Source organism: Cynoglossus semilaevis, chromosome 9, assembly GCF_000523025.1.
Source record: "Cynoglossus semilaevis isolate Cse_v1.0 chromosome 9, Cse_v1.0, whole genome shotgun sequence".
NCBI classification, from domain to species: Eukaryota; Metazoa; Chordata; class Actinopteri; order Pleuronectiformes; family Cynoglossidae; genus Cynoglossus; species Cynoglossus semilaevis.
The window spans coordinates 10448272-10466433 of NC_024315.1; the positions used below are offsets into that span (position 1 = coordinate 10448272).

The 18162-nt window shown below is 38.6% G+C and overlaps 2 protein-coding genes across 2 annotated transcripts; one reads left to right on the forward strand and one right to left on the reverse strand.

The window, feature by feature from the left end:
• The first annotated feature begins 56 nt into the window (after positions 1–56).
• spag5 (sperm associated antigen 5) lies at positions 57–17216 on the forward strand. Its single transcript, XM_017035474.2, has 26 exons — positions 57–387; positions 1285–1337; positions 1448–1564; positions 1669–3812; positions 3903–4092; positions 4203–4319; positions 4440–4532; positions 4826–4960; positions 5073–5192; positions 5284–5376; positions 5998–6132; positions 6231–6324; positions 6415–6562; positions 6657–6707; positions 6867–7041; positions 7211–7344; positions 7848–8016; positions 8302–8458; positions 8777–9020; positions 9168–9300; positions 9413–9493; positions 9755–9904; positions 10023–10097; positions 10284–10364; positions 10452–10524; positions 17171–17216. Exons 2-25 carry the CDS (start codon positions 1299–1301, stop codon positions 10521–10523), a joined length of 4947 nt encoding a protein of 1648 aa, XP_016890963.1. The 5' UTR covers positions 57–387; positions 1285–1298; the 3' UTR covers position 10524; positions 17171–17216.
• foxe1 (forkhead box E1) lies at positions 12080–13798 on the reverse strand. Its single transcript, XM_008317126.2, has one exon. It carries the CDS (start codon positions 13362–13364, stop codon positions 12285–12287), a length of 1080 nt encoding a protein of 359 aa, XP_008315348.1. The 5' UTR covers positions 13365–13798; the 3' UTR covers positions 12080–12284.
• Positions 17217–18162: the final 946 nt, after the last annotated feature.

Genomic DNA, 18162 nt, shown 5'->3' on the forward strand with positions numbered 1-18162 from the left:
GTTATTATTAAAATATGTTATTAACAAAATTATTTCAACTCAATTCTGTGAATAATAAAATGCAGAAGAAAATTTTTAGATAATTCTTCACGTTCTGCTACAGCAGCATCAGACAGAAACTAAAAAGAAAAATCCTACAATCGCAAAAAACAGTCGACGAAACGTGCACTTACTGCGTAGTTAAAATATTTCCGTCCTGTAGGAGGCGTCAACACGGCTTGCCGTCACGGTTTTATCTGCGCGTCACCACCAGTGAAGAAGAATCTGCCCAATAGCGTCGCAGATTTTTGTGTTTTGAATCAAACGCGGTGGACGTTTCTGTTGAGTTTATTTTATGTACTGTTTAATTTGATAACGCTGAACAAAGTTGACTGAATAAGCCGAGAGGTAAAAAGCTTTCAATTAATTTAAACAATTTGTCCAACACTTTGTATTATTTAGTGACAATAAAGTGCATACGTAAGTGCAGGAAACTGAGAGTTGACGTTAAACATGCTAGTTTTAGATAATTTCCTTTCGTTCATCAGTAGATTACGTTAATGTTAATGCCTTTACAATGCTGTTTCAAATATACGCTTCGGTAAATATCCAGGTTAAATTCGTGTTCCTTACGGAAGTGGCTATTATTGCAACGTTTCGTGCAATTCTAGTGTTTTTAAAATAATTGTGTCTTATTCATTGCCGTTCAGTTGTACAGCCATTTCCATGTCAGTTCAGGATTTGTTTGAAGTGTCATTGCCCGAATAGAGATTCAGCCCAGTTTCACGAAACCCATTTGACAACTCACACGCATAAAATAAAAAAAAAATCAGTTATGCTGTTTTACGGTGGATGACGATAATGATAACAGTTAGGTGTCTAATGTAATGATCGTTGATGAAGAAAACTACTGAAAGCGACTAAGACAGATCCTGATCAAAGGAAGCAGTTGCAAAACTGATAACCGTGTAAAATACTTCAGATATGTTTACGAAAAATGTAATTGTTTTAATATTAGCGTCATAGTGAGACCATATACTACAATATATAGTATGTCAAATATGATTTTAATTGCCTTTGGTATATAGTTGATTGATGACAGTTATAATTATATAAGGTCTTAATCAACTGGAATGTGCCAATGTTAATGTAAAAGAACTGCATAATGTCAATGTTGCTGATTTATTCCATATACCTGCATTAATGATAGAATGTGTCTGTTGTTGGTTGATGCCATCTGCTTCTTTAAGAAGTTATATTTTTCTTGCAATTTTTTAGATTTCTAATATGAGTTTCCTTTTGTAGTCTTACAGACAGTAATGGCATCCAGGAGGTCAATCTCCTTAGGGAACGACTTGGTAAGACACGCACACACACACACAGTTTTATATATATATTGCATATCAGAAATCACTGTTTGTCTTTGCAATTGCATCAGCTAAGCATATTTTACTGAAACTTGTCATAGACTCCCGATAAATATGGAGAACGTACTCCTCTGCGAAGTATGGAGAATGAAATTCCACACGTAGATACTACACCATCTAAACAGAAATCAGGCGTAGATGCTGTCAAAACAGCAAAGGTGGGTTAGACTGTTTTTTTAATACAAATAAACTCAATGATAAAGCAACACGTTAGATATAATGGCTTATTTTATTCTTTATTTTTAACTGTTCTTACACACAGGATGAAGTTCTTCTCTGCGACTCAGTGTCTCAGTTGCACACTTCTCCATACACCATGACAATACAGAAGTGGATTCCCACAAAGGATGAAGCCGATTGTGGAAATGTTACATTTAAGTCCTTTACATGTCCTGGAAACGAGGTTGAAATCTCAGACTTTTCTGTGTGTAGAGAAGACAGCGTTGTTTTGCCTCTTGATCAGGCTACATACAGAAGTGAACCAGACGATACGATCATATCTGACAGTGTGATTGTACAGTCAAGTGACGGCCACGTAGACCATCTTTATTATAAGCCTGAGACCCCAAACACTGAGTGGACAGGAGGGAATGGAGCCAGCTTCTGTGAATATCCCAGCAGTACCCATGCCTCCGGGGTCGTCGATATTAAACATCCTACACAAGAATTGCAAGACACTACCTTGAAATTACTGCTGTGTGATATCAATGATAGGGAAGTCCAGGTTGACGCTGCAGACCACAAGACTGTTCCTCCGTCTAACGTACAGCATGATGAGTTATTACAAGACAACTGTGGAAATTTAAGTCATCCGTCTGACAGCAGCCAACTGAGTGAAACTAAACACACTGATGATTTAAATTCTGGTAGTGTGGATGTTGTTCCTGTCAGCACCACTTTGTCTGAGACGTCAAATGAGTTGGACAAACATGCTAATGAGCTGAATGATATCACCTTCAAATCACTGAACTGCACTGGAGGAGAGATAGAAATCTCAGAGGCCACCGGCCTTTTGAGTGAGACCGTCATACCACTACCAAGTGATTCTATGACAAGCAGCGTGTTACAAAGTGACTGCTTGAGTGAAAGCACTTTAACTGATCAACGTGACGTTCAAGGTAGCAACAGGCACTTAGATCACCAATACTGTATTGAAAGTTGCTCAATGACCTTGATTGGAAACATCTCTGATGTCAAGGAACCAGTGGTATCCAAAGATGGTAAAGATGAGGTAGAACATGGTTGCTCTGTTGTCCCTGACAGTCTGGCCTGTGACTCCTTGATTGAAGCTAAGAATATGGATGAAAAAACAAACGCAACCCTACTACCTGAGAAGACGATCTCTCCCTCTAAAGACCAGATCCAGCTTCCTGATGACATCACACCTGCCTCTCGTACACACGATCAAAACCAACGTGATAGTGAAACGGCAGAATATCATCAGCAAGTTCAAGAAGTCGGCGTCTCAAACATTTGTTCATCAACAAACCACCAACCAGTCACCTGCCAGGATCAAGAAATGTCAATGCATTCATTACATCCAGAAGACAGTGCACTGCCCTCGGAGCTTAACAAAACCGAGTCTTCAGAATGCGATAAAAGTGTAGCCCCAGAGAGGGAGAGTTCCTCACCTGAGGAGGCTCAACAGCCTCTAAACTATGAGTGTCAAGTACAGTCAGTTAACGTCCCCTCTGATTCTTGTGAGGCAAAGGACAGTGCTCTTGGTTCATCTGGAAATGGACCTCTTTGTAGCCCTGCAGAAAAACCAAATGCACAAAACATTTGTGATGTTTTCAATGCTCTGTCAGATTGTCCCTCAGTGGCGTCAGCTTTGCGACTTGGACTCCTGAGTCCTGTGGTGAGAAGAGTCTCAGTGTCTGCACTCCAGGCTTTAAATGATACCCGTGTGAAGAGTCTTTTGGCAGAACACTCCCCTGTCATCACCGAATCCTCTGTGTTATGGGAAGATCAATTGGAGAGCCCAATGCCCCGTCCTCTGTTTAACTCCACACTGCTGAGTCAAAAACAACAGTCATTCACAGGCTCCGAATCCATAAAAGAAGTGGATGAGAAGGCATGTGACACACATCCTTCTGAGGCCAAAAAGCCTGTTGTGGATTTTCCATTTATTCCGGATGGGCCACTTCAACAGCAACTCAGACAGATGGCAGAATTCCTCATGTTGGCATCTGGAAAGATGGGTCCTGCTGGAATTTCTGCATCCACTCCAGTCTCTGCTGCCATCACAGCCCCGTCTGCTACTCTGACGGAGACCCACAGTGTTGGTGTCGGCACTACAGTTGTGAATATGGTGGACCACAGCCTCAATACGTCAGGGGAGTTTGAGCGAAAAAGAGAAGTACCTGTGGTTGATTCCTGCACTCTGACTGACCCGCTGCTCTGGAAGTAAGTGTTAGCATTAGCAGTGTTAGTTAATCCTGTATGATAATAATATGCCTCAACTGTTGTGAACTGAATGTGTTTTTCTGTGACCAGTGTACCACCAGGCACCCTGGAAAGCCTCCATAGATCTGACCTGGAACAGAGGTTGAGGTCTAGCATGATTATGGTGGAGGCCCTGGTGCAACAGTTGACTGCAGCCAGAGCACATGGATCTCCTACTGGCCTTGCACCGTCTGAACTCAGGGAGAAGTTGGTCCAGACAGACCACACTGAGCTCAGTCAGGTACAAGAACATGTAAACCACACATATGGGTCCATATAATATATAATATGTTCCTAAGAGAAATTGAATAACAGGGTGTTTTTGTGATTTGCACATTTTCCTTTACACAGACCACAGGCTACAAAGAGCTTTATCTGGAGGCACTGAGCAGGATCAGTGAGTTGGAGCTGGATGGAAGGTCTCTACAGAACCTCACTCAGAGTGTACGTGATGTCAAAATTATCATGGTGAGCAGCTGCAACGGTGATATATCGTGTTCTCAAATCTGTAAAGTTTCTTGGCAATCTTTTTTTTTGGGGGGGGGGGGGTTGTTTTGGATTCTTTAATCACTGCTTTTGTTTCCACAGAGTTCTTGCAGTAGTGAGACTCACGCTGCTCTCTCTAACATGAAGGAAATGGAAAACCTTGTCAAAGAGGACCAACAAAGCCTCCTTTCACACGTAAGTAAATAGGAGCTTTTAAATTTGCTGCCACATCTTTCTGAAATGACTTCCAAAAGGATTTAAAACAGATCACCCTGGGTGGATTTAAAGGACAGAGAGACATTCAAGTGGTGTCTGCAGCTGCTTTAACTGTGTCATGCTGTCTATCTATTTGACTACTATTTTTAATTTTGACTTCTGTAGAGAAAAGATGCACAAAAAAGGAATGTGTTTATCCATAATTTTGACTATTGTATTTTTTTATCTTTGTATTTGACGCTATATTTTTTTTTTATTGTGTTTTCGTGTAGTATGGTCAGATGAAGTCTCTACTTGAGAAATCAAAGGTGACACAGGCTCGAATGCTGCAGAAGGTTAATGATGCTTTTCAGCAAAGAGAGGACATGAGGACACAAATGGAGGAGGCCAACAAAGCCAAGGAGGCGGTAAAGAATATCCATCTATCTATCTATCTTTGTACACTTTCACTTGACTCACTCACTTCTCTGAGTTGCTTTTTCATTGCATACTAACGCGTGTGTTTGTTTGCTGTTTCAGGCCTTCAGTGTGACGGAACAGTTGAAGACACACTGTGCCACAGAAGTGTCAGATCTGCAGAGGACTGTCGGATCTCAGCAAGAGCTGCTGGCTGCCCTCAAACAGACTTACCCAGAACAGGCAAATGAAGAGCTTTGCCCTAGTTTATAAAACATTACTTCTTTGAAAAAAGTTTTCCTTCAGCTTCTTTTCTTTCTCTATATAAACGCAGGTTTCGGTGAACCAGGCTGCTACTGAAACACTGAGGTCTGCTCATCATCTGTTGTCCGAAACCATGGAGGAAAACAACAGGTTGATGAGTGAAGTAAGTTCAACATTTTCTCTCAGGAATACCATGTGAGAATGAACCGTATATAAAAACAACACAGCCGTATGTTTACAGGAGAGTCCACTGAAGTAGATCAGAGTTCACCATCTGCTAAGTAAATTAATAGCAGCTCAACTTTAACAAAACAAAAATGTATCTAGCATTAATGATTTTGAGAAAAAAGATTAGAGAAGATTTTTATTTGAATTAATTTTTAATTTTTTTTTTCTCTGACATCTCATATGACAACATGATAAAGCAGGGATTTAAAATCTATTTTGATTAGGAAGAAACCTAAAAATGGTGACCACTGCTTTTAGGTTTTGGAACATTTTGAAATAGTTTTTTTCCATTACCTGTTGCACTGATTTCCTTACATGATCAATTGCGTAGAGTCTTTCCTTTTTTAGCAATCCCAGAGGAGGAAAAGCCACTACATACTGTACAGAACATATAAATGTACTGAGGCCATCACATGCAATGCCTTCATTTACAACAATAGGATTACCCAATTAAAAAATATGCTGCGAATATTTGTAATAATCACATAAATGATTTATTTTGCACTTTGCACTGTGCTGATGTTTAATTATTCTTTTTTTTAATGTTGTTTCACAGCTCAGCGCAGTCAGAAATCTACTGAGGAAAACTACTCCTATGCTACTGAAGCTAAACAACAAAGCTGCGGCTGCTTTGTCCGAGAGAGATGAAAATGTTTCTGCCAGAGAACAAGCTGTTAAAGAGAAAGACGAGGTCAGACAATGATGTTTAACCAAAGACTTTGAGCTTGATGCATGAGTTCGTTTCAAAGAATAACTTTTTTTTGGTTTGTGTCCAAATAAATTAAAAAGGTTGAAGAAGATTTAAAGGAAACTAGGCTGAATCTACAAACTGCCAGAGAGCAGATTAATGACTTGAATCTACAGGTGACCATTATGGCATCAGGTAAAACTGAAATCAATTTATACTAAGTTGATTGTCTGTTTAAATTGCTGCCCCCCGTTGGTCACATGGAAGTATTTCCTCCTGTTTTAGAGGTGGCTGTTCTCCATGAGAAGATGGCAGAAAGGGACCAAGAACGGGGCCAACTTGAAATCAAAGTGACCGAATTGTCCGCCACCGTTTCCTCCACGTTAGCCTCCTACACTTTCCTGGAGCAGGCACTGGCCACTGAGACGACAAAGTGCGGTTCACACACAGTTATTAACTCTGCAGTCAAAAAGGTGCTGAATGTAGAAGCTTCAGCTGACACGACTGTTTCCTTTACAATTTTATAGGTTACAGCAATCATGGAAGGACATCCAGCAGGCCAGGGACAGAGGAAACCAGTAAGTGGTGCCAAGAATCAGTTAAGCTTTTATCTGTGTGAATTGTTTGATGTGGATTTCTGAACATTTACATCCATTTAGTAGTAATTACAGAGGATAATATTCACCTGCTGCGGTCGGTGCTGACGTCTCTGTTGTGTTTTTACTCCGTCGGTAAAGGTTGGAGGCGTCGCTGGAAACATCGGAGCAGCGTGTGTCAGAGTTAAGTCGGGCTCTGTCCCAGTGTGAGGAGCAGCTCCGTCAGTCCCAGACCCTGTCACAGTCTCAGACACTCCAGATCCAGCAGCTCCAGGATGTCTGCACACAGCTCGGCGGTGTGAAGGAATTGAATGAGGTCAGCAGACGTTGTTATTTTCATTTTATTTATTTGGTTTCAAAAAGTCCACAGTCTATTGAAATTATATTGGATGTTCGAGAAGTTTTGTGTTGCAGTTGTGTTTTTGTTTTAATATATGTTGTTGTTTTTATTAAATCCTGTTTGTGCGTCTCTTTGTGTCTCGTAGTTCTTACAGATGGAGAACGAACTTGCGAGAGAACAGGTGGTCGAGAGTGAGCGCATGCTCAGCGCCAACCTGCAGGGACTCAGGGAGAGGAACATCCAGTATGAGGACCTCAATGGTCAACTCAGTCGGCTGCAGTGAGTTCATCTTCACATATTCAGTGGATCTATGTGCCCGTCAGTTCAACTGTCACAGACACACTGGCATAACAGATGTAATGGTGTTTGATTTGTTTTCTGGTGGTGTTTGATTTGTGGTGGTCTCAGCTCTCTTTTTGACCACTTGGGTATAGAGGTCAGATAGCGAGGTTTGGATTTTTCCTGTTATTTTACTCGATTGTCTGGTGATCCTTTTTGTTTTGAACATAGAGCCTTATTTAAAATAGAATGTGCAATAATAGTAGGTTTTACCTTACGTAATGATTAATCATGATTAATATGTGGTTTCAATATTGATTAAAAAAAATTATCATCTTGGCCTTTATCGTGCAACCCTACCTGCGACCCAGTGAAAACACTGCTATGACTACTCTATGACAGTGGGTGTAAAAGTGCAAATAAATGATTTGACAGAACAAATAATTAGAATTAAATGTCATGTGTTCAGAGTTTGTTTTTTTCTTTCTTGTGTTTGTGAAAAGGCTAGAGAACGGAAGTTTGCAGGAACAGCTGGAAACCACGAGGTCCAGAGCGAGTACCCAGCAGCTTGAGTTTGTAGAAAAGCTGGCACAGGCAAATACTGAGGTCACGTTACTGCATCACACACTGAGAGGGATCACTAATGAGCTACAGGCAGAGCTCAGTGATGAGGTAACGTTGGTGCAAAACACACCCTTTACCCTTTGTAGAGCTAATGGTTACGGCCGTATGGATGTACAATTTCTGAAGTAAATTTATTGAGCCACCAAAACTAAAGTGAAAATATTCTGCTAGGCTGTTTGAAAATGTGATAATGGTCCACAAGTGAGTCATTCAGCCTGATTATGGCTTTACATTTAAAACAGCAGAACTGTTGAAAAGCTGAAATGTGTTTATGAATTGATGTTAAAATTACTGTAATATTGTACGAACAAGTATCTGTATTTTTCACACCAGAGAGCAAAGTCACAAAAGGACACGGAATCCCAGTCGCTCAGTCAGACGACACGACGAAACCCGAACAGTTCTTTTGTTGACAGCGTCATGTTTGCATTAACTGCGGAGCAAGACGAAGAAGAAGAAGAAAAGAAGTCAGAGGGAGTTTTTGAATCAGGTACTGTAGGCTAACGTCAAGTTGTGTTTTTTAGTTAAAATAAATTTATTTTATCTTAAATGTTGGAAGATTTCTTAACTCAGTGCTGTGTAATATATAGTTAAAGTATTTTCTCTTAGATGTCATGTGTATATATATATATATAAATAAATGTATCTACTGTATGTGTGTATATATGTACATGTATGTAAATGCATATATACATCTGTATACTGTAGATAAAAAAACCAAAACATTTCAATCCTGTTCTTCCAGTAAAATAATTCTAATCTATTGAAATGAACACTTTGTACAACTGTTACGTTTCTGTTTCCGTAGACACACCTGAAACACGGCGGGAATCACTGTTCAGTGAGAAGAGCGCCTTCACTCGCATAACAGCGGTCACTCCAAAGAAGAACTCAAGCATTGTAGAATTTAAAGAAGAAGAAGTAGAAGAAGATCAGAGCAGTGTGGCTGAGATGCTGGCTGACGTAGGCAGCACCGTCAACGAGCTAATCAGTAGCCTGAAGTCGTTGCGTCAGATTAAAGATGCTCAGCTTCAGGATCTCCAAAACACAGTGTAAGTGGTGGAAATAGTCTATGTGGTAATAATAAAAAAAAAACGTACAAAGGTTTTTTTTTTGTTTTCCTCCCAAAAATAATACATTAAGTATTCTATCAGAGTATTTCAGTGATTTGGATTTACCCTATACTTCCATTATTCCAGCTTTCGCCTGCAGGAGGAGCAACAGGCTGCGAACAGCCAACATGAGGCTGAGGTGTCAGAACTGAAGCATCAACTTGGCCAATTAAACGTCCTGGCTGAAAGAGGAAGTCAGGCGCTGCAGAAGAAAGCCCAGGTAAGAAACACACACACACGTCTGCAGTGGTTCCTTGGTTTGAGATGAAAGTTCAACAGAGCTGTTGATCTCTGTAAATTTTCTGATGGTTATTTTTTTTTTCTTAACACAGGATGAGAAAACAGTGACAAAGCTTTCAGAAGAAGTCAATGAAGTCCAGGAATTTCTGAACAGACAGAAGGCTGAAAATAGTGTAAGACAGAAGTCACTGTGTTCATATGTATGTGTGTGTGTGTACATTATATATATATATATAATATACATACATACATATATACTGTATATATATATTTGTATGCTGGTGTGTATACGTATATATGTATATAGAATTATATATGTATTTTTGCTTATATATATTTTTTTTACATATAAATATCAGTATATATATGTTTCTATATTATTGTATGTAGATACTTATGCACACATATATCCATCTACGTGTCACATGTTACAGGAACTTCGGAAGGAAGTATTGGAGCTCCGTCGCTCTGTCCATCATTCGAAGATCGAGTCTCAATTCTTGCGCGAGGAACTGAGAAAAGTTGGCGGGATTTCAGTGAATCCAGCGCATTCGTTGGATGAGAAGATCCAGTTAATAAAGGAGGTGAATATCATGACACATTTACTGTCAATTTAGCATGTGTGCATTGTTTAATTAAAAAAAACAAAACAAAAGACAATCCTTTTCTTTGACATACTGTATCTCCTCAACTAAACACCAGGTGGAGAGACTGAAGGTCAGTCTTCAGGAGGTGGAGCAGGCCAAAGTCAAACTTCTGGAGAGAGCAAAGAGACATGTAAGTGCTGTCCTAAACCTGTCTACCTTATTGCGTGTCTGTGCCTGTGAACACCATGTAAGTACAGCGCTGTAATTTCCCAGTCTGGGATCAGAAAAGTCTGTCTATCAATCGACCAATCGTTCTATCTACTGTTCTATGAGGATGTGTTCCAGCCTTTTAAGGATGTTTGGTCATATTTTGCAGCAAATGATCCACCAGATTAACCAGCAGAAAAGTGAGAACGAACTACAGATTTTAAACCACATGATAAATAAAGTCAGAGAGGTAAAAAAAAACAACACTTAATTTCTCACTTTCAAACCATGTGTTGCAAATACTGTGTATTTAATGCTTTTATTTTTCTCCACACAGACACTGCTGTCTTTGCCAGAGTTGGTGAAGAATTGTGAACAGCTCCAACAGCTTGTTGAATACATTGGCTGACGTACGTCATGTTTTCACATAACTTCAATTTATTATTATTATTGTTATTATTATTATTTTTATTATTATGTGTGTTTTTAGATGTAACTTTTAATATTACTTGTAAAAATAAATGTAATATTATAATTTTCATGTTTTTTCTATCTTTCTGTACATTGCCTGGGTAAAAATTAAATATATTACTGAAAGGAACATGTATTGTACTACATGGAAAAATACCATAGTATACTGTATACACAGTCAAAAAGCTTTAAAATAGTGTCTGAATTTAATAACTAAAATATCGGCTTTACGATGTTTTGTCGTTAACTTATTTTGTCAAATGTTTTTTATTTTTTATTTTTATTTTTTATTTTTTTTATTTTATTTTAACAGCTTCCTTGTCTTTTCAAAAATTTAAAATTGTTTGAAAATATTTTTTTTTATTTGGCCTTATATATATATATATATATGTATATATATGTATATATATATATATATATATATATATACATATATATACATATATACATATATATATATATATATATATATATACATATATATACATATATACATATATATACATATATATATATATATATATATTTTAACAATTTTGAAACATCTGGGGAGACATCTACTTGAGTACAATATATTTAGAGAAAGAAAATTTCTTTCATACTGAAGAATGTATTTAGGCAAAGAGCCGACGCTCATTTGTATAACACAAGTAAAATGATGTGGTGGCGAGAGCACCATGTCATGGGGAACAGCTCTGCTGGTTTCTAAGTGCTGTGTCTGGGCATGATAATTACGACCAGTCACGGTTAGTGATAATACTGTGGCTCCAGACAACACTTCAAACCAGCTGAACTGAAACAGTGTAGAAAGCAACGTAAACACAAAAGGAACATTCCACTTTCTGGTGCTGTATACATCTGTGTGTTTTGTCTTTTGTTATTTTTTCGTTCATTCATCAGTTTAGTTTGAAATTAGCATTTCTGAACATGTAATGAAATCCTAAAGTGTTTACAAATCCTTCCTGCAGGCTGAGAATTATGATTATCATAAAAAAATGTAAAAGTTGGTAAAAGTAGTTTTTTTCAAAATAAATTGTTAATACAGGTGTAATGAAAAATGCACTCTTTACACATTTTTCTCTTAGTTTTATTTTGTTAAAAGTAACCTAATATTTATTTCATTTATCAACACAAGTACATAGAAGCACAAAGCCAACGGTCTTTACACACCACATCAAACAAAAGGTCTACAGTCAAGAATCTAATAATTTAATGTTATAATTCCAGGACTCTTTAACCAGTAAATATTTTATGTCAAAAACAGCTCACACAGAAGTTAGACAATTTTACATTCTTATAATCCCTCAGGAGGTTTTGACATTTAAATTCAACAATAGGAATCTATCTAAAAGTTAAAACCAGAGAAAACACCCAGGAAGGGCAAACCTGCACCAATGCCACTTGGTCAATTCACTCAAGTGATGATCAGGATCAACACCGTGATGTAAACAACTCTTTGGGTCAATCCACATCCCCAAAAAATAAAAACGCTGCCTTTTTTTTTTTTTAGTTTGATCTTTAACAAACAGAAGTGGCTTCAAAACAAAAGTTCAAAAAATGTCTGTCTTCACGAGTAGATTATAACAAGTTTGTTCTCCTCAGTCCACCAGTCATGTTTGTGTGGAGAACTGTCTGGCTCACTTGTTGCTGCCCTGATGTTCTGTTAAGACCGAAGTCTGTTGCTGTGACTGTCACTATTTCAGATAGCTGACACAAATCGGTCTAAGTTACCTGGGTACGTGGGGTGTCTCAGGTAACTCCCGGTGTTGCCGATCGGACATGTAGCGCTGTTGTACTGTGACAAGGAACCCAGCTGCACTGGAGAGATCCTGCCGTAATGGTCCAGAGACTCAGCAGCTCCGTGGGCTGAGGCGTGAAGGCGTCCTGTTGTGTACCCCTGGACATGGCTCTGTCCATATGAGCCCTGGTGGGCACTGTGGTGTGAATGGATATTTGGCCCAGAGTAGGTGAACCCGGGATGTGTGGAGGACCGGGACACCACGGCTCCTCCACAGTGTTGACTCGGGAAAGCTGGGGCCGAGAGGTTACATGGACTGGATCCATTTTGAAGACCTTCCGGGCTCCTGCTGTGCTGCTGCATGACGTCTGACCCTTGACCTCCCAGCATGCTGGCTGTTGAGGGGTGACCCATGAGATTAATGCTGAACATACGGGTCTGAGCTGGTCCGAACCCGGAGGGCGAGGTGGACGGATAGTAGTTGGATGGAATCTGCTGCCCATATGTAGGACTCACTGTCATATTGGGGTAAACTGTGTTGGAATAAGACCTGGCAATCTGGACTGGAGAGAAAACTGGTGTCTCGTGCACGTATGAGGCATAAGTGGTCAAGTCACAGCGCTTAAACCTCTTCCTCCGCCGCAGGAAGCTGCCACTCTCGAACATATCTTCGGCATTTGGATCCAGTGCCCAGTAGTTGCCCTTTCCTGGTCGCCCGGGTTCTCGTGGGATCTTGATAAAACAATCATTAAGAGTCAAGTTATGGCGGATGGAGTTTTGCCACTTCTTTGAGTTGTCTCGGTAGAAGGGGAAGCGCTCTGTGATGAATTTGTAGATGCCCCCCAGTGTCAGTTTGCGGTCAGGGGAGTTTGCTATGGCCATGGAGATGAGAGCGATGTAGCTGTAAGGAGGTTTTCCTCGCTGCAGAGGTCTCTTCCGCCTCCGACCTCTGGGCTGCTCCTCACTCTGTGGTGCAGTGTTGGAGTCGGACAGAGTTTCTGCTGGAGAATTTTTCTTCGTTTTCACCACCGGCATTGTCATTGTCCACTCAAAACAGGGAAACCTGCAAATAAATGTGCTGCGAATATTGTGAAATATTTTAGCTCCTGGGCCGACGGAATTGATCCTGGAGAGAGGGAGCTAAAGATCCCCGCAAAAAAGGTGGTTCCTGTCCAAAACTCACTTTCTTTCAATCCAGCTCCAAAAAACTGAAGTAATTTACATTTAAAAAAAAATCTGATTGCATTCACTGCAGCGCTTGTTCTACTCCCACAGTGTGTTGTCAGGCCGAGTTGATGTTTAGACGAAAGAGCACCATGTGCACTGTTTAAGGTGTGTGTGAGAATGAGTCACCTCAGGAGAGTATTACCTCCAGAGCACCTGAGGGGCCACACCCCCTCCACTACATACCTCAGCTTTATAAGAGCCTATTGTTCATGTATGGCAAAGTCTAAATACTGTAGAGAAAATTTCTATTGTAGGTGTTTTGGAGAAATGTCCATTAAAGTTAGTTATCTAATGTAATTTGAATCACAGGTATATTTAAAATTAGTATTTTATTGTTGCATTTAATAATATGCGAAATATATACTGTATATATATTTCCATATATATGTATATATATGCATATCGATGTATATATATATACATATATAAATATATACATATATATATTTGTCATATTATTAATGTTCGCACTTTACAGGGTCACTTTACGCGGCAGAACTGTTAAAGCAAACAATCTTTCCTCTTCATATTCAAATCCCCCTTTAAAGCTGACCTCAGTTTATTTTTAAGCCTAAAATAGTCCATGTGTTTTGACGTTCGACACTAAAAGACTCTTTAGTGGTAACAAGTTGTTTTTCTACCTTGCTCCTTTGTTGTTTTTGTACCAGGGATTGGGCAAGCCAGCTGTGTTAAGAGATGTAAATGTTTTCCAGACAAAGGCTTTCCTGTGATTTCAGCATGCAAAATACAGGGCGTCATCATAACTCTAGGATGTAACCTGAGCGACAGGAATAACCTTACTCCTGATATGAAAAGTAATTGTTGCGAGTGTGAATGAATGTTTTCAAGGAATCAGTGGTTAAAAACCTGCTCGAAACTTATTGGAGTCTGTCTTTCCTAATGTTGTGCTGGTGCAGGTCACTACTGTTTGCTGTGCATAGTCAAATCCTTCTGTGCTGAAGTTCCTCAGAGCTCTGTAGGATTTAAAATCCTGGAACTCCACAGGGCTGGGGTTCTCCAGCTTAATCTTCAAAACAAACACCAGGAGAGCGCCAGTGCACTCCAACTGCTTAGCACCAGGCTAGGCTAATGCTTGAGCCTTGATTCAGGAAAGATAGTGTGGTAAAGTGATAAAATGCTGAAAGTTTTGTTTTTGTGCATGTTATTCATTTCACATACTAGCTAAGAACGATATTCAGAAATAGTGAAAAGTGATGGAAGGCTAATCTATGTACGTTAACTAGGGTAAAAATTCAGAGGAGCTGTACTCCTTATTAGCATCTGTTAGCTTCCATCGTTGAGCAAAGAAAAAAAAAAGCTAGTGCCTAATGTCATTGGTTTGAAATGAATTGATTATTGTTTAACAAAATAATATAGATGTGTGTTACAGCGACAAACTATAGTTAATATGCTGCATCGGTTTTTATTTTGATCAGTTTGATGTTTGCATGCAAAGCTACCTGACACCTCTGCCAGGAAAAGATGCCAAGCAAAGGCAAACAAGCATGCCACGCAATCACTGTGGATTTTAGTATCAGAGAAGGAGACTTCATTTTTCTAGTTGTGTTTCAACTAAAAATAAATGTGACTGTAATATACAAGCCTGTTCACAAATGCACTGCAAAAAAACAAACCTGCCTTTGATATATGATGTTTGTGTAAATAATTCCTTAATATCCTGACAGCTGTGGCAGATGTGCAATTGACTTCAGTCTTTGTTTACGGCACGGTTTTAATTGTTGAAGAATAAGGAAAAATTAAAGTGGAGTTATCTGTCGGGTAAGAGCTGTTACCAGAACACAGTGCTACAGTTACCACTGTTTACCTTTGAATCAGTATTTGGCATCTGCACAGCATTTACAGCATAATATTTGTTCATGAGCCTTTTATCTCTGTGTTTGTGCAGGTGGATTAAAAATATGGCTCGGGCATCTGAAAGGTTAACGCTGACAACTAATTACAGCTTATAAATGGGCTGATGTGGAAGCTTGGGTTGTTGTAGTGTTTAGTATTGTATTGTATGTTGAGTTTTAAAAGAAAAAAGGCCTTAGATTTAAAAAATAGACAAACAATTTTTAAAAGTATTTTTCATACAGAATTAATTCGCTTTATTTACATTGTTAAATATGAAAGATATATATTTTTTTAAATGTGCCATGTGAGAATCATGAGTGTTATGCTGTGGTGGAAGTTAATATAAAGCAAACTCAGTTGCACTCAACAAAACATTGCTATAACTGTTTTTTTAATATTCAGTAACCAGTACTTCAGCAAAATATAACTAAACAAAACTGAACAAACAGACACACACACACACACACACACACCAGTTGTTCTAGTTGGTTATCATTGGACCTATTGTGAAGGCCATGGTCTAGTCATAGTCCTTGACTTTGTTCTGTGGAAACTTTTTAGAGAAGACACAGGTGTGTGCACAAGTTAATGAACATGAGTTGAAGCAAGGCAGAACATTGGATCGCAGAGCTGCTGCAGACATGCCTGAGTAGTTTGCTAGCTTTGCAGCGTGAATGTTTAAATAACCTGCAGTGTAATTTTCTTTTTGTTGGACATCAATCACCGATGACGACTGATATGATCCAGAGGTTCATTGTTAGATAGACATTTGAATTACTTTCTGCTTACTAACAATATAGCACATAGTAATTTTGTGTATGTGTTGGTGTGTGTGTCTGTGTACAGGATGGCTGGTACACATACACACGTCTGTAACTGAGTATTTTTTCTGAGTAGCCATCACAATTTAAAAAAAAAATGTTTAAGATCCTCAATATGTTCCATGTCAAGATAATTATTTAAACCTAAGAAATGCTGCATATTAGTGAGCGCAAATGTTAATTAAATGCTAAAGTGATAAGTTGGTATTTTCCATCAGGAATTTAATTCAATAATATTTCTTTAATAGAAAACAAAAAATGATTTCATACCTCGGAAAATTTCTTTGCTTGTTAAAAAGCTCTTTATATAAATAAAAAATGTAAGACTCTTTATTTGACTTTAAAAAACAAACAAAAAAAAATATAATGCCTTTGCCTTCTGTATGATAACATGATTGATGATTATAAAATCAGAGAAACAAACCAAAAACATCATGTACATTCATTTTTACTGTAGTTTGACCTTATGTTTTACTGTTTAAAAAATCCCTAAACTTTATCCCAATCCCAAAAGTTAATTCATTAACTCTATAATCTTGCTATAGTCCTCCACATCATCGGCACCACTCTGGAAAGTACTAATGTTTCTTTAAACTACAATTTGGAATCAAATCAAATTTCAGGATTAGAATGAGCCGTAATAACATAACATATCAATGATAACATAATATAATAACATAACACACAGCAAGAATAGCAGGGAATTTTAATTCAGCTGTACGTAAATACACGATACTACACGTACGTACGTAAGTACGATAATACACATGTGGAGCAGAGGAACAAAGTCAACCAGTTGTGTCATTTGACATGTTCAGTAATTGTGCTATAAACATCTGTTGAAAATGCTGCAGGGATGAAGCTGCTGTTGATAAAGAGTTATCATTAAATGTGTCACAGGCATTTTCTTTCCAAATTTACAAACATTTCACTTTTGTTTTACAGAATGCCTCTTGTCAAAGGGAAAACACTTAAATAAATATCCTTACAGGTAGGAGTCACTCATATTTATTTCCTCCATTTCCCGCATTTCTTATTACCAGTCATTCTGTACTTTATAAAAATCCCCTTTAATTAATTACCTGTCGGCATTGACTAATTTGCTTCTTTTCCATTAGCTTTACTGAATTTTTTTTTAAAAACTACTTTTCAATTTGCCCACTGAAACAATAGAATCTCAGTATTTCTTTAAATAAATATTGAAAAATTAGAGTGTGCAGTGTTAGCATGACTCTGTATTATATATTTCAGCAGCGGCTAAGACCCCTGCTACAGACGACAGCTGGAGGCCGGGACAGTTTCACAAGCGAGCAGAGCTGCAGCCAAGGCAAATAAAGTGCCCTGCACGTTGTACTGAGGCCGTGCCAGATAGGAACGGCTCTCTCTAAACAAAGAAAAACAAATTAGGCATTTGAATTTGAACGCTTCACTTTAAATACGTAGTGACAACACCTATACAGATTACAGGTGTCTTTCGTTTTGATAGAAGCTTAGAAGCTGTTGAACTGTTATTGGTAGTTGGGCTCAGTACTCTGCAACAGCCATTGTAAAAACACACACACCTCCAAATGGATACTTTTATAAATGAAGCAGCACACTGTTAGCCTAACATCAGTGTAGGAGGTTAGTTAGTGAAACAGACTGTGTGTAATTGTGTAATTGTTGTTGCTTCCTGTGTTTCAGCATAGAAAGACGTCTGACGATCTGCACTGTGAACAGCTGTGGTGAACGAAACAATCTTCTGTCTCTTCAGCTCATCAGAGCCTGACAGTTAAAGGTCACACATTTTAATTGTCTTTTGCTATGGTGTTAGCAGCCAGTTACTGAAAAATCATCACTTTATATTTCCTCAAACAGTAGAAGGTGTTATTTTTTTGTACAGTATAACAGTAAACACCAACTGAGATGTCACAGCTCAGAGGGAACAGGTTTGATCT

Bases quoted from the DNA above. Each gene is read 5' to 3' on its own strand.
- spag5 (XM_017035474.2), top strand. From the start codon at position 1,299: ATGGCATCCAGGAGGTCAATCTCCTTAGGGAACGACTTG. The intron at 4,320-4,439 runs GTGAGCAGCTGC...TTGTTTCCACAG, and splicing joins GTGATGTCAAAATTATCATG to AGTTCTTGCAGTAGTGAGAC. The intron at 5,193-5,283 runs GCAAATGAAGAG...ATATAAACGCAG, and splicing joins AACAGACTTACCCAGAACAG to GTTTCGGTGAACCAGGCTGC.
- foxe1 (XM_008317126.2), bottom strand. From the start codon at position 13,364: ATGACAATGCCGGTGGTGAAAACGAAGAAAAATTCTCCAGCAGAAACT.